This window comes from Neomonachus schauinslandi, chromosome 5, assembly GCF_002201575.2.
Source record: "Neomonachus schauinslandi chromosome 5, ASM220157v2, whole genome shotgun sequence".
Lineage (NCBI taxonomy): Eukaryota > Metazoa > Chordata > Mammalia > Carnivora > Phocidae > Neomonachus > Neomonachus schauinslandi.
Genome location: NC_058407.1, coordinates 114,889,461 through 114,906,217, shown reverse-complemented (window position 1 = coordinate 114,906,217; position 16,757 = coordinate 114,889,461). Strand labels below are relative to the sequence as shown.

General features: G+C 36.7%; 1 protein-coding gene across 1 annotated transcript in view; it reads right to left on the bottom strand.

Moving 5' to 3' along the window:
* Positions 1-16,757, bottom strand: part of ARHGAP21 (Rho GTPase activating protein 21) — a 128,293-nt gene that overhangs the window by 23,643 nt on the left and 87,893 nt on the right. Inside the window, 2 exon segments of the mRNA XM_021687139.1 lie at positions 7,249-9,145; positions 16,381-16,435. Coding sequence (XP_021542814.1) covers positions 7,249-9,145; positions 16,381-16,435 — 1,952 coding nt within the window.

The following is a 16,757-nucleotide window of genomic DNA, read 5'->3' as shown; positions in this document are numbered from 1 at the left end:
TTACTTAAAAAAAAAAAAAATTAAGAAAAAGAAAAAGAAAAAGAAAAACAAATCAGAATGCTAAATGACCTAATTATTAATAATCAATATTCATTGTTTAAAAAAAGATAGAGATTTTAACACTTAGCCACTAAAGCACCAATAAATAACATACTTGTCTGTTAAAAATCTTATACAGTTATTACTCTAGTAAAATTCAAATAATTCTGAGAATGTGGTCCAAGAGATTAAATAAATTGCTTCTTCTACCAACAATTAATAACTTCACTAACAGATAATCAAGATACCAAAGTTACAGGTATTCAGAACCTAAACCTATAAAAGCAGAACAATAATCACCCTAAAAGAATTACTTTCCCAATTGTAAATGTCTTCATTTCAGGAAGCTAAGCAAGGTGACTGGGAGAAATAAATGGCTATTGTTTAAGCCACCTGGTCTGTGGTAATCAGTGGCCCAAATGGACTGAGACAACCACTGGTAGTTTGGAATATGTGCCCTCTTCCCCAAGCAAATGTCAGCCCTCGCCCAGAGGAGAAATCCCCACTTGCCCCCTTGAGCAGATGCCCTGGTACCCCTGTAGAAATACAGACGTTTTAGATGTTACGAATTTCTCAAACTTCCGTTTGAGAAGACTGTTGAGAAACTTCTCAAAAGTCTGTCACAATCTGTCAAGAGCAGAAATGCCATATGCATGCATACGTAATAACACTAGCTAACATATGTACAGAGCTTAGTAGGTACCAGCACTGTTCTAAATACTTTAAATATATTTTTCATTTAATTCCTAAGAAATCCTATAAAGTAAGTACTATTTTACAGATGGAGAAGCCAAAACAGACATGTTAAGTAACTTGTGTAAAGTTCCCAAGCCATAGGGACAGCATGTGGACCCAGAGAGTCTGATACCAGAATTTTTGCCTAGAAGTATAAATTATATATGTTTTCCAAACTGGTGAGTAATAGCTCTGTTCAAAATTCTTACTCTTATAAAAACATCAATGGTTTAAATTCTAATATTCTAGGCCAGGAGAGTGTAATTTAATAGAATGCCAGAACTATATTCCCTAAAATCAAATGCCCTAAGTCTTAGAAAATCATAACAAAACCCTTTATAAAGAATATACTATAATGATGAAACAGGCTTTTGATTTCTTGATTTAAAAAATTAAACAATTTTAATTTTGACCAAATTCTAAGAATGCTCTATCATTTTAATGGTTAGCATTTTCATCAAGATGACTAATAATGATATAAAGTTATAACATTTGTAGCTAAAATCTGTAAATTCTGACTATTTTAAGCTTACTTTATGTTTTTACAAAGTTTTTAAAAGCAGCTCTTTATATTTTAGTACTAGAAAACATTTTTAAAATTTCTCTATGAATCAAGTTTACTAAGTACATGACAATTAAATATCCTATGTTAGTGAGCATGCATTACTCCTTTTTTCAAAAGAAGATAACTAATTTTAAATCAACTGAATAAGGATAAAAATTTAATTTTATTAAAGATTATAATATTCTTTAAAACTGTCATTATGATGTAAATTACCACAAATTAACCAACTTTTTCAAATGATACATGTGTATGAAGTAAGTTGGGTCTTCTGGGGTCTGCTTGGGCCACCAATCTGTTATGAATCCAGATGCACGGTTATGAATGGGAAAATACTGTATTCTTTAGAAATCATCTGGCGTATGTAGTACTGAGAGTATAAACAGCAGGAAGAAATTTCTGTAGAGAAAACATTCCCAACAGTGGTGGGTAATACTGTGTCAAATAGTGCCTGGGAGATGCCGTGAGAGAAATCTTCCAAGACAATTTTAGGCCTTGCAAAGTAATTTAAAACATTTCTACATTTATTTATTTAACATTAAATATCATGAACTGTGTTAGTCTAAATAAATGATATTAATGTCCCAGAACAGTGCTGTTCAAATTGATAATGACTAGCCACATATTAGTACTGAGTATCTGAAATGTGTCTAGTCTGAAATAGGATGTGTTATTTAAGTGTAAAATGCATATCCTATTTTGAGGACTCAACATGATAAAAAGAACAAGAAGAGATATCTCAATATTTTAAAATACTGAACACTGAAATGATAATATTTGGATATGGATTGGGTTAAATAAAATATATTAATAAAAAATAAAATTAAATTAAATATCATGGAGTGAAATTCAAAATGTTCATGGATTAAGTATTAAATAAAATTTCAAAGGCAATTTTTTCTTATGACTCTGGACTTCCTAGAGGTATGCATTCAATCTCTTTTGACTTATTACATTTTGGAGGAAATTTCTGTATTACACTGGGTTGAAATAATCTCTGCTTTAAGCATATGTGTGCGAACAGGGCTGGGATAGACACCCACCTGCTCCAGTGAGCAAGGGTGAATGGAGAGGCTGGGCAGGAGGCTAGTACCCTGTGCTCACACACTTCAGTCCTGTTGCACTCTTTAGGATAAATATATTTACTACTATGTTAAAGAGAGACAAGGAAAAGCTGTACTTTTAAAATACAAAGAATTACACTACCTCACATTTATGTACATACTTTAATAAAACCAATTCTTCATTCCCTATAAAAATGTGAGAACTTTTCTATTGTCTTAAAAATACCATTGTTGGGGCGCCTGGGTGGCTCAGTTGGTTAAGTGACTGCCTTCGGCTCAGGTCATGATCCTGGAGTCCTGGGATCGAGTCCCATATCGGGCTCCTTGCTCAGCAGGGGGTCTGCTTCTCCCTCTGACCCTCCCCCCTCTCATGTGCTCTCTCTTTCTCATTCTCTCTCTCAAATAAATAAATAAAATCTTTAAAAAAAAAAATACCATTGTTGTTGTAATATTAGTAGGAATTTTAAAACCCTAATTTTAACATATGCTTTCATTATTACCAATATGTAGATTATGTACAAACAAGAATAATTCAGGCTTATCTCATTTTCCACTGTAAGAAAATGTGTACTATCTGGTTGTCCAAAGAGAAAACCAGTGTGCTGTCACATTTTCAACGAATTTCTGTATTTTTAATAATCAAACTTAAATACTCTGCCAGATGAAAATTACCAATTACTCATTTTGTGTTTTGTGTTTACTCGTAAAAGAAGTAAAAACTTATTTTCAGTACTTACTATGACGCTTTATAAACTGCCTGTGGGGGGTAAACAAAATACTGTCAATGATATTCCTAATTTAAAAACAAGTAAAATGGTTTATTTTCTTCATTTCTCTAATCTTTGTGAACCAAAAGAAATATTAGACATTAAATGTGTAACAAAATGCTGGAAAATTGTAAGACATACCATTTGCTCTGTATTATAAATAACTAAACAAATGAATTGGCTCCATTCTCTGGTGTTTTGGGAATAAAGCCAAGTACTTAATTCTTTTTTTTTTCTGCATTAATCTAGAATGTTTTCAAATGACAAAAAAATAATTATTAAAATCACGGAATATAAGATTCTGGAATGTGATAATACAAAAGCAACCTTATTTCTTTCCCTTTAATTTAAATGTTCCATGTGATAGCATAAGTATATTCTCTGAAGTGTGTTTTATGATATATTGAACAGAGATCCTCTAAATAAAAGGATTCATGGTCAAATACTTCTGAGAAGTCAATCAGAGAAAGACATGTATCATATGATCTCACTAATATGAGGAATTCTTAATCTCAGGAAACAAACTGAGGGTTGCTGGAGTGGTGGGGGTGGGAGGGATGAGGTGGCTGGGCGATAGGCATTGCGGAGGGTATGTGCTATGGTGAGCGCTGTGAATTGTGTAAGACTGATGAATCACAGACCTGTACCTCTGAAACAAATAATACATTATATGTTAAAAAAAAAAAAAAGATAGTAGGAAGGGAAAAATGAAGGCGGGGAAATCGGAGGGGGAGATGAACCATGAGAGACTATGGACTCTGAGAAACAAACTGAGGGTTCTAGAGGGGAGGGGGGGGTGTTAGCCTGGGATGGGTATTAAAGAGGGCACGTTCTGCATGGAGCACAGGGTGTTATGCACAAACAATGAATCATGGAACACTACATCAAAAACTAATGATGTAATGTATGGTGATTACCATAATAAAATTTTTAAAAAATTTAAATTAAAAAAAAGAAAAAGAAAATATACCTACAAAACATCTAGTAGCATGTTAATAATTAAAAGAGTCCCATGGTAAAGACAAACAAAACTTATTTATTTAAACCCAGCATTTCTCAATTTATTTGATCACTGATTTTTTTTTTTCTCCTTAATCAAATGGAATTAATGTTCCTAGAAAATACACTGGGAAACATTGCAAATAGTCTCTTTTACTCCATTTCAATGCTGATGTCTATCCCACTTTTATATATATATGTTATATGTATAATTAAATTTCATATATATATACAAAATTTAAAAAATAGACTGGAAAGAGAAACACCTACAGGTCAGAGAACACTTTGAAGCTCAATAATAAAAGGATTTCAATATTGATTAAATTATGGAACTTATACTTAATGAAATCTAAAAGTTCTTCTACTGACTGGTTGTTTACATATTCAACAACACAGCATCTAATTAAGTATTTTTTGGACTTCAAGGTTAGAGTAAAGGATTTTAGTTAATCAAAGAGCTAAAAGCTTTTCAGAGTAAAAAGGCAAGTATACTAAAATTCTTTCCTATGCCTTTACTTGAAATGGCATACAATTTTATAAGAGCCATCAAAATGCTGTAATAACTCAGGAGGCATGGCATTATTCCACCTGAGGGCCTAGAAACTTTTAAGAATGCTTACATCAATGGACAATATTTACATATGGAAACAGAGTGAAAAAATTCTGTGTTTGTATTTCAGTTTTTTATCCTGCCCTATTCCACTGGTTATGGTATAACTGACATACCACAGTAATCATATTAAGGTTTTAGGAGGTACATACGAAATTGTCCTGAGAAGTACTTAACGTAGAATCTGATCAGAACTAGGAAGTGAGCGTTTTTATTTTTTGTGAATAAACAAATAGTTTCATCATTTCTCTAAATCTATATGGATATAGAATTAGATACATTTTTATTTTATACTTTAGCTAATGTTCTCTCTTTAGTAATGATCAACTTATTGATCTATTCAAAGAATAGATAGATAACTAGGAACAAATATTAACAGATATAGTTAGCACATTTTTTTATTACTCCAATATAATCTGATTATATTGTTCTTATTAAGCAGGAAGAAAATATGATGCCATTATTCTGGCAAGATCTCATAGGCTTATCAAATACAGTCACGGGTTGTAGGGACTTTTATGTTTAAAAAAATCATAGAACAATCATTAGTCCTCAGTTACTTTCTATAAAATATCTAGATGATGTATAAGATTCCATTTATGGCAAAGTTCTACTCTCTGAGCTTGGATTTAAGGGTATGGATATAAATATGAGTACAATTTAGGTTGAGATTCCCCACAAATGTTTACAACTTGAATATATCATATTTATAAAAAACATAAGTTACATAGAACTTTCTCAAAAGCTGACTCTGATAGTGTTGCCTGACAGTCCAAGAGCTCAGTAGATTTAGAAAATTTCTCTAGGAAAGAGAAACCTTGAAATGTTGCTCGAAGAGAAGCACACTATACTATAAAATTATGGAGAATCCTGCATGAACTCATGGGGTAATGGGGTGAGGATGAGTATGGCCTTGGCCTCAAAAGAAGGCCCCTGCATCCCACAACTAGGGGGGGTGATCTTCACAGTGCATCTATATTCATGGTGCCCTCTGGAGCTGTGCTCCGTGAGGAGGCTGAATCAGCGGGCCAAGTGTCAGTCTCTACTGTTTATTAACTGTGTCACTTTAGGGAAGTTATTTAACCCCTCTACAGCTTAAACTTCTCATTATTAAATAAAGGCAAAACTAAGGACACATACGATAATCCTGTTAGTGGATTATGTGTTGGAGCTGCATAGTAACTATGATGAGAACTCTTCTTTTGATTTTGCTATACACTTAACCATCATCTCAAAAATTATCATTAGCCTATCATTTCAAACAATATTTACTGAGTGCCAGGCAGTGTTCTAGGTATTAAGGTTATCGAAGTGGACAAAAGATCTAAAAGCCTGGCTCTCGTGCAACTTATATTTTAGCTCTGCAGAGAAACGTGTAATAAAAAATATAAAACACGTCGAGCGGAAACAAGTGATACAAAGAGAAATAAAGTGGCTGAAGGGGACAGAGAATGTCCGGTGCCATGCATGTGTGTGGGGTACCTACTGCAGATAGGCTGGTGAGGAAAGGCCACCTTGATAAGGCAATACTTGAGCAGAGACCCAAATGGCACGAGGGAGAGTCTTGTGACTCTCTGCAGAATGTGTTCTGGGGCTGGGAACTGGCGGTACCAGGGCCCCGAAGCATGCTTGGCAGGCTCCGCAGGTGCAAGCAGGCCAGGGCGGCTAAAGATGGGCTGAAGATGGGATACACAAACAAGGAAGACAGGAGACGGGCTCAGAGAGGTGCAGTGGGGTTGGGGGGGGGGGCAAGTTCATGGAGGGCCCCGCGGGCCATGGCAGGATTTGGGATTCTATTCTGGGTAACAGGGAAAGTAAACAGAGGGTCTGGTCAGAGGAGCGGCATGATCTGATTCCCATTTTTAAACCACCACACTGGCTGGTTGTGGAGAATACACCTGCGTTGTGTGGGAGCAGTCTCAGGCCTCAGGAAACATACCAGCTGTTCTGCACTGGGCCATAAGCTTGTAATTTGAGTGATTTTTCCAACTCTATCCCAAGATTTACTCTAAGACAAAGTAAAACTTGACAACGAAGAGGTCTATTCATTCAGCCCAAAGAAACAGGAAATAATAAAGTCAAAAGCACTGTTTAAATAAAAGGCTGATTAAAACTGTTCGACTTGGCTTTTGATTCAGATGGATCATCAACTAGGTACCATTTGGTTTGCTGCGTCCCCTGGCCCCAGACAGTGGAAATTTGTTTCATCCAAAAAAAAAAAAAAAAAAGAAAGGAAAAGAAAAGAAAGGCACTGAGTACCTAACATTAAAATAAAAAAGGAAAACTGTCACTTGAAATAATCTTTGAGGGTAAAAGCTTACAGCTCTGGCTTTAACCCAGTTCAGGAAATTGAGGACAAATGTTTTAAGATCAGTGTAAAATTTTTGTGCCTGTTGCCACTAAAAATAATACCTTACTGGAAAGATCTGTAACATATTTGACACAGTAGCCACTGACGACACATGAGCTCACCTATAAAGGGGATGGATGCCAAGGAATCCCCAGGTGGACTGGTACTTGAGGCCTTCCTTTCCTCCATCCGTTTTATATGGACCTCTCGGCGCGCATCATTGGGCAGCCAGCAGGTGGTGTCTGATCCGGTCTCCTGGTCATTTACGGCCAAGATGTAAGACTGATGCCTTAAAGGCTGTGGTGTCTGGCGACCGGATGGAGGTTTTTCTCTTAGGACGACAGTTTCTCTATTATCTAAAGTATCTGACTCCTGAATTTCAGCCTCTCGTAGATTTAAGTCGTGATTTCTCTGAGTGACGGATAATTCTAAATCCGAAGCGCCAGAGTTGTCAGTCGTCTGAGGGCCAGGCTTGACAGGAGCTCCAGATAAAGAGGGGGGTTTCCCAGTCTCCACCTGGTGATCAGGGGCACTTTCGGTTCTTAGCCATGTCTGCTGATTCAACAGGCTGTTTTGATGCAAATGATTTACTGGTCTTTGGTCTTTGACAGAAACAAATGAGTTCTGGCTAAATGATGGTTTTGTGACATGTGTAGAAGGCGCTTTCAGAGAATTACTTCGGACTTTCACAAGAGGTGACCTGTCTTGCGAAACACCTCGAGGCAGTGACATTCCACAAGTGGTTGGAAAGTTTCTGCTGGACTGCAGTGTTTTTAGATCTGGTGGCACTTTTTTAAACTGAGACACAGATCCCACTCCTCTGCCAGGCACTCGCCTATTATCGGAATTAACAACGCTTGGAGCCACGGTAAAATTTGAACCTCGAAAAGACTTGTGAATTTCTTGCTGCCTAGGTCTTTCATATATCCCTCGTCTATCATCCTGTTCAGTAAATCCACTCCACTTGTAGGTCTGCTTTCGTTCTCCATTTGAATCGGGTATTTGACTCTCAGAACTGACGTTTTCTAAGGTTTCACCCTGTCCCTCGATATAATCCCAGGAACGAGTTCTATGATTGCTAAAACTAACAGGTGGAGAGGTCAGTGCTCCTTGAGATGCACTTCGTGGACAATACTTCATTAACACAGAATCCTCCAGTCTCTCCTGGGACACACTGCGCTGCCGGATCTGAACAGACTGGGGCACTCGATCGTGAGAGGTGCTTCGACGTCGTACCTGCAAAGTAGTGCGGTTTGGTACCACCTGGTTATAATCTGTTGTGCTCTGAGATGCTGCTCTTAAACTATCTAGTCTTTCTTGAATTGTCCGACAACCTATGTGCAATCGTCTGTTATCAATATACTCTTTGTAAGTTTTATAGTTTTTCCAGTCTATGTGCTGATGGGAATTCGGAGAATAGTGATTAACAGATACGGAAGGCGAATCCACAGCCTGCGGTCTACTGCTTGAGATTCCCTCCGAATGTCCACTGTAATTGCCAGATTTAAGTAAAATTCCCGAAGGTTCCAATGACCTAGAGCCTGCAGTCTGATGAATTAGATGGGCAGCGGGAATCGAGGATGACGGTGGTGTGGTTCTTGACACTGTTTTCAAAGAGGTCTGCTCGTTGATGCCATACCTCACCTCTTCGGTTCTATGTGAAGGAACTGTATGGTTGTTTCTATTAGTTAACAAATCTACAACCTTCTCAGAAGGTACAATGACAGTCCTTACACTTTCATTGCAAACACACACTGCCGTGTTGGACTTTGCAACATCTGTTGGTGACGGAGGCACTTGGATTTCCATTCTATAGGCCCTGCCCGGTTGTGTCAGGACTGGGGTACTGGTCTGCTGTTTGCTCGATGATGAATCTGGAGGAGATATTTCAACTGGCTGTGCCATGGCTGAAGGGGCAGATGGCAGCCAGGGGTAGCAAACTGGTGGAGGTTCAGGGATATTGCGGGCATTACCACTGTAGGCTTCGTTGCCTTTCAGATAGGCATCTTGAGAATACGCCTACGTGGAAAGGAGAAAAAAGTGTCATTTGAGAGTCATAAGAAGAACAATTTCCATTCTTGCAATGGACTGCTGTTTTTTTACTGTGCCCTACCTGATTCCTAAATGACATTCGCTAAAACAAGCATGCAAACACAACATAAGGATGCTCCACACGTTTAGAAAAGGGCTAGTCTTTCAGAAATCAAATACACTGTAGAATTTGCAACAGAAATAAATTACAACTGCCTGTTTTCTCAAAGGATTGAAACACACCAGTTTTCCCCCCAGCCAATTAGAGATAGCCTTGACGCTTCTAAACCTTCCCCATTCAAGTTTTATGATCTTTCAGCATTTGACAGGTTAAATGGCTGCCTGATAAATCCCAGCAAAAGAACATTTTGATCTTCTGCCAGAGTGAAGGTGAAGATATTAAAAATCTTAACCAAATACATTTTTACTGCAAGCGCTACTGCTGGCATAAATTAAATGTGACATATTGAGCAGTGTCTTGTCAATTAATGATTACTGAGTCCTTAAAACTAAGCCATTTTGATAAATTAAGTCCTAAGCCATGCTGAATATTTTAATATTTAAAAATAAGAGAAAACATGCATGTTTAAATTGAGCATGAAAATATGAAAAAAAGTAATTCATCTTGCTGTATATAATTTTTATTTTTTATTTTAAGCTAATGCAAAATTACATTGCACAAATTTATTTGGTCTCTTTTACTTATTAGGAGGAGACATTTCTCTATAACTAACAGGCAGGCATGCAGCTCAAATTCTTTTTTATCCATTATTTATGAAACTATCTAGCAATGTATTTCAAAACTTCAAAGTAACTGAAATTAAAGACAGAGACGCAATAAAACAGAACTAATTGATAGTAACTGAGGACAATGTCAGCATCTGAGACAGTGAGGTGTGGTATCATGTTACATATCCTCCCCTAATCAAAACAAGCTTAATTCACATCTATCATCATATCCTGTCTTTGCATTATACAGCCTGCAAAGCTCAAGTGCAGCCACAAACATATCAGCAAAGTACCAAGGAAAGAGGGGGTGAGATACTTTAAAAATAAATAAATAAATAAATAAAATCCACATACAGGTAGATGTTAGGTTTTAACACCAGTTATGCACAGGATTCAAAAGAAACCAAACATGAGAACAAAAAATAAAGAAAATCAGGTATCACAAACACAGTCTGCAAATTAGTAAGATTAACATCACGTTATGGAGGGGTTTCTCTAAGCAAACTTACAGTTTTAATAGGTTGGCTTATTACAAATCTCTATAGAACAGAACTTAAAAAGCAAGGAAATGGCTTCTGTGCATTTCTTACCAGAGCTGTGACATCCTTTGTAAACTGTAGCTAGCAGAAAATAGGAAAACATAGTAGAAGCTGCTTACTGATGTAAAGACAGAATCATGTTGTCATATTGATGCTGGAAACAGCAAGCTAAAAATACATCTATACTGATTTCTCTGGAAGGTACCAAGAGAAATAAAGGGCAGTGGAGCATAAAGAATAACTTCAGTATCCTTCTGAGCATCTTTTTCTCGGGCTTTTATTTGGTTCTTATTTGGGCTGTCTACCATTTCTGAAAGCAAAATACATCTGGTGACAGGCTTTCCTAATGGCTATTTTCTTCACTCTGCACTGCTGTCTGATGATGTGCCCCAAAGCTTCCCTTCCACAAGAGCAACATTGATGTCTCTCATTTCCCCTGAGCTTCTTCCAGCTCTGCTTCCAGATGACGAACCGAATGCTCTATTATGCATTTAAAATAGTACAACCTTCTCCTTCCCCTGTAAATCAGAGCACAGCCACAAGCTGTCATGTGAATGGAACCATCTTTACACTATGATTTGGAGAGAAAGGATGACTGTTCGATTAAATATGTTTCACTCAAAAATTAAGATCTTTTCCTGTACCTTTTGTCCTGTGTTACTGGCTTAAGAAAATGATGACTGAATGGACATAAAAATGTTACTTCCAGAGGAATTCTTTAAAACTTATACTGAATACTGTAAAACATAAGCCAGAATGCGGTGGAAAAGCTGAATGAGTAGATAAAAGAAAACATGCATGCCATAATATTTTTACGGCACGAATACAGTCAGTCAAAATATACATGTTGGGTTACATGCCACTGACATAACAAGACTATCTTTTTGATGCTGATTATATTCACACCAAGACTTTTCCACAGCAGGAAGATTGTGTCTGGATGAGTGAACACTCTGGTACAGCATTTCCCACAGTGTGTTTGTGCAGTTTTATTAAGCATCGCCCAAAAGGGAGGAGGAAGAGAGCATTCTCTATGCTCAATGATGTAGCGAAGAACTGATTGGCAGGCTTCCTGACTTCTCAAAACCTCTACTACATTCACGTAGGTTGTAAGATTCAAAGGGAAATGACAAGCTTATTCGGCCATAGAACCCATTTTTTTCGAAGGGGTTTTAATACAACTAGAAATTTCTGCTGGGAAGTACTGTTTTAGAACTAATAATTTAGAGATACCTCTTTTATTCAAATTTGGGGATAATAAAAGTGTATGTATGACAGGAACTATGAAAAACTTGAAAAAATATCTGACATACTTCAAGCATCTCTAAGATCCCTATGTAACAGCTCTAAATACTAAATGGCCCATATTCATGGGGCCCCACTTCTGAGTAAAGTTATGCCCAATGGGTGCTCACATACATACATACACATGGACCATGCGTTAACAGCGGACTAAACAGAATATCCTACGCAGACAGTACTGTTGTCTAACGTAAGCAGATATACTTGAGATGAATAAAACATGAATTCATTCAAGAGCATTACTGAATTTCCTTACATATTCTCAGAGTTCATGAACACTAAAAAAGCTTGTTTATCTAATTATTTAAAAATTCCTCATTCTCAGGGCACCTGGGTGGTGTAGTCGGTTGGGAGACCGACTCTTGGTTTCGTCTGGAGTCGTGAGATCGAGCCCCGAGCTGGGCTCTGCACTCAGCGCAGAGTCTGCTTGAGAATCTCTCTCTCTCTCTGTACCTCCCCCCTGCTCTTGCTCGCTCTCTCTCTCTAAAAATAAATAAAATCTTTAAAAAAAAAATAAGTCTGACTCTTGATTTCGGCTCAGGTCATCATCTCAGAATGGTGAGATGGAGTCCCGGGTGGGGCTCCGCTGGGTGTGGAGCCTGCTTAAGATTCATGCTCTCCCTCTGCCCCCCTGCCCCCCCACTCACATACTTTCTTTCTAAAAAACAAAAAAAATAATTCTGCATTTGCAATTAAAATTGTAAAGAGCAAATTAAATAAAATTTAGTATTAACAGTCTGGATCTTGATTGTACGTATAGTATCTAACAGTAACTTAATCCTAAAATAATCTTCCAGTTTAGTTCTAGTAGAGTTGCATCAAAATCACTATTACCATGCCTATTACTATTATAATACTATTATTATTACATAATTATTGTCTAATAAAGGGTAAAAACAAACAAAAAATCCCACAAAAAAGACCGTGCAGAATAACTAAGTTGGTAAGATTGAAATTCCTCCCTACCATTTCACCTTTAACAGGATGACCTATTAATTTAATACCATTACTTATGATAAAATAAAAAATAATTACATGTCTGTCGGTATAATAAATTACATGCCAAACATGACACAGAGGGGTGTGGGAAAAGGGGATGGTATGCCTACTTTATAGCTTTCTAAATTATTTGTAACTTTTCTATCAAGCATGTAACTGTTCTTATAATTATTTAAAAATTGATTTTGAAAAAGAACAAAGTAAATGCAAACTCACAAAATATGAAAGAACCCTCCAGAATTCCTACTCTTGCTTCCTTACTCTAGGCAGGATCACCTTCATGCACACTCGAGAAATGGCTACCTAATTTTAAATACAATATTATACTGATTATGGAACATATTAAATAATTATTTTGAAAGTAATTCTAATAAATCTAAAGAAAAACTTTGATCAAATTACCTTTTCCAATTTATGTAACATATTCACAGAGTGGCAGAACACTGGACTCAAGAGTCCAGAGATGAGTTAGAACAACAGCTCTGACACTAACAGGGTGACTGGGCTAAGGCACTTAACTCCTCATCTGCACCCGATGGCAGTAAAGGACTGTGGTCTAGTTGAAAGTACAGGCTTTAGTCTCAGACCCGCCTCGGGTCAAGTCCAGGTGCCACTGCCTTCTTCCCTGTCATCCTAGAAAAGCTGTTTAGCCTTGCTGTGTTTGACACAGAACAGCACAAAGTAGGTGCAGAGTGCCCTGGCCAAACACCAGACACACCCAACAATCTCTACAGCTCTCAGAATTCATCAACTGAAAATTCAACTTTGAGTCCATTGAGCCAGTTGCTTAACAAAATACCGTGATGCATCCACTGAAAAGAACGGCCACATCTTCTTCTATCGTGAGCCCATTCGAGGAAGGGTTTTCTTTAGTCAGCATCACTCTTTGGGTGACTTGATGGGTGGTGGCTGTTTTTTTTAAAGATTTTATTTACTTATTTCAGACAGAGAGAGAGCGAGAGAGAGAGCATGAGGGGGGGGGAGGGGCAAAGGGAGAAGCAGACTCCCCGCTGAGCAGGGAGCCTGACATGGGACACGATCCCAGGACCCTGAGATCATGAGCTGAGCCGAAGGCAGACACTTAACCCCCTGAGCCACCCAGGCGCCCCAAGATGGTGGCTATTTCATTCATGCACAGCCAACATTTGAAAGGGTGAGGAAACCATTCTGTTTCTTTGAAAATGGAACAGAAGGTGTTTTTTATTTTGTAATAATACCTTAAAAACATGAAACTGTCTAAGATATCAGAGTCTAAAATACTGTTATAAAATACTGTCAAAAATGACTAAAAATGAATGTAACACTACTCACATTGTTAATCTAGAAAATATATGTTGGTTTAGCAAATGAAGCTGCCAAGTACAGGAGCACTATTACCAGCACTAGTTTAGTACCATAATGAATTATTCTTAATTTTACTTCCTGTTTTTCAATATTTTATCACTATCATCTGTAATTAGAAATTTATTATTATATACTTATCCTTACATGAGTCAAACTTTAAACCAAATTAAATTCTCCATGTCACCTCTCAAGGACGAGCTGAGCACCTCTAGAACAGTTTGGTGCATACATCACTCAGGAAAAGAAAAGTCCATGGACGCACGGTCCCGCCATTGCCCAGACTAAACACATACAAACTACGAGAAGCCTCCACTTGGGTAAATGATTCTTACAATGGCTGTAAAAATGTTCATGTTTACTTTTTCTTTACAATGAATATTCAACCTCACAGTCTATGTCTTTAAAAGCATATACTATGGGTAACAGACCGACATAAATACTTAAGGCCCTTACAGAACATTTTAACCCTAGAATCTGTTAGAGCGAAGAATTTCTGCATATGGTTTTGGAATTCCCACATTCTCTTTGTGTTTTATAATAGCTTTAAAAAATGACACTCATAGATGTCCCAGCTAAAAACACTGATGCAGAAAAGAAGTTGCCAGGTCCTAATGTCCTTTAGGAACAATGCATAGTAGGCATTAATTATATACACTCCTTTGATTGTCTCATGAATTATAGTGCATTCAAATATGAATGAAGGCTGGGTTTAAAAGCGAGGTTTTCTTTTATCATTAAGGGCATATGCTTGTAATCTCTTAAGATTAAAGTAATTCAAATAACATGTTTGAAAAGCAAATTTTGTTACAATTTTACTAGAACCCTTTACCAATGAACTCTGAAGATCTGTGTACTCATGCCACTCGAGTGAGCCGATTTTTTCCTGTGTTTGCAACACTTTGTATTTTGCCTTTGTTTTAAACATATGTATCTTAACTAAACTATAACACGACAGACGAATTAACCTTCTTTCCCACTGATCATGAAATGAGACAATGATTGTTTCCAGGGCCGCTGGTCTTCCACCACACAGCGGGCAGTGATGGCAACTGCTCAATTACCAGGGCAGGTACTCTACAACTAGCTCTCTATGCCTAGGAAAACCACCCCAGAGAGCTGCACCTTCCTTGTTGAGACGCCCCAATGCCAAAACAACTGTGTACTTAAGAAGGGTCATCTGTTAGCACTAAAAAGCCATTCCTAAATAAAATCCACATGCTTTGAAAACACAAGGTGGATCTCCATGGATTTCAGTTAATTATACTTTACATGAATACACTGAATCATGAGGATCAGCTTTAGTGATATTTCTGTGAAAAAAATGTTTACAGAAGATTACTTAGGACTTACGTTGAATTAAATTCAAACTAATGCCTTACAAATGAAAAACATGACTACCATTTCCATTCCAACCACAAAGATTCCACGAGTTTCCTGTTGTACTCGAATTAAAAAACAAAACACAACAATTATTTGCTAAAAAGAATTTTAAAAAATACAACTTCCAGTGGCTACTGCCATTTCTTAAATCGAGTGGTCAGCTTTCATGTGTTACTTGAAAAGTTTTGCTCATGCTGTCTTATTCTACTAAACTACAATGTCAACTGAGGAAAAGTATTATTTTCTTGAATGAAATTTATATATGTTACCTTCTTTTTACTTTCAGCAATGTTTAAGCTCAACAAAGGAATAAAGGATTCTATTCATTTTCTTTCTAAAAATGAGGGAAAATTTTAAGCTAAATGCTAAAGTCTTCAATATAGTTTCATCTCCTCTTGAAGACCCTGACATATTTCTCCCTTAAGGTATAGACTCCATTCACTGTGAACCTTACTTCTAATAGAATGAATTGATATTGTTCCAAAACTGCTTGGTGGGTTAATTTACAGTCATACATATTGAAAAATTAAGAAATGGCTTTCATAAAATTTCTGTTCTCATAAGAAAAAAAAAAGATTCTAATTCCTGGGGATATACACTTGTACCCTGAGCTTTGGCTTCTGGCGAAAGGACTACCTAGGATGCAACATCGGGGCAAACTCTTTAGGAATCTCATTCTAAATGGCAACAACAGAAGTTCACTGTCAAATCCATAAAATACTCTTATGTCACTTAATTGTGAAAACTGACAAATAGTTTTTTTGTTTATTTGTCTTTTGGTAAAATGTCAAGAATCCCAGACTCTCCTAAATGAACCAGTGGGGGCTTTTTGCCCCCAGAATCTTATATGCAGTCCCCCTACATCTTTAAAGGATCTTTATTAACATTCGAGACTACAGAACAATGCATATTTGAGTAAATAAATCTTACCACTTGGAGAATGTCTTCATCTTTTGGCATAACACTAAGTTCCAATGTTGTATCACTGAAATTGAATATAAAAATTCTTTTAGCGGAGGTGAAAGTGTATCAAAAAGACATAAAAGAAAGATAGTTAGCTCAGAAATGTTTTTTAAATTTGTTTATGAGTTTAATTTTTGTTTTTTTTAATCTTTACTTTTCAAGCCCAAATCATTAAGAAGTCACTTTTATATATAAAGCTAATTATGAATGAAAGAAGGCATCCTGACATATGTTTGAGCTATTCATAATCAGGCAAGTCTTCTTTATAACATATTTCTAATTTAGGAACATGAAGTATATTACTTGTATTATACTCCCGGAACAAACTCTTCAGTATATATTTA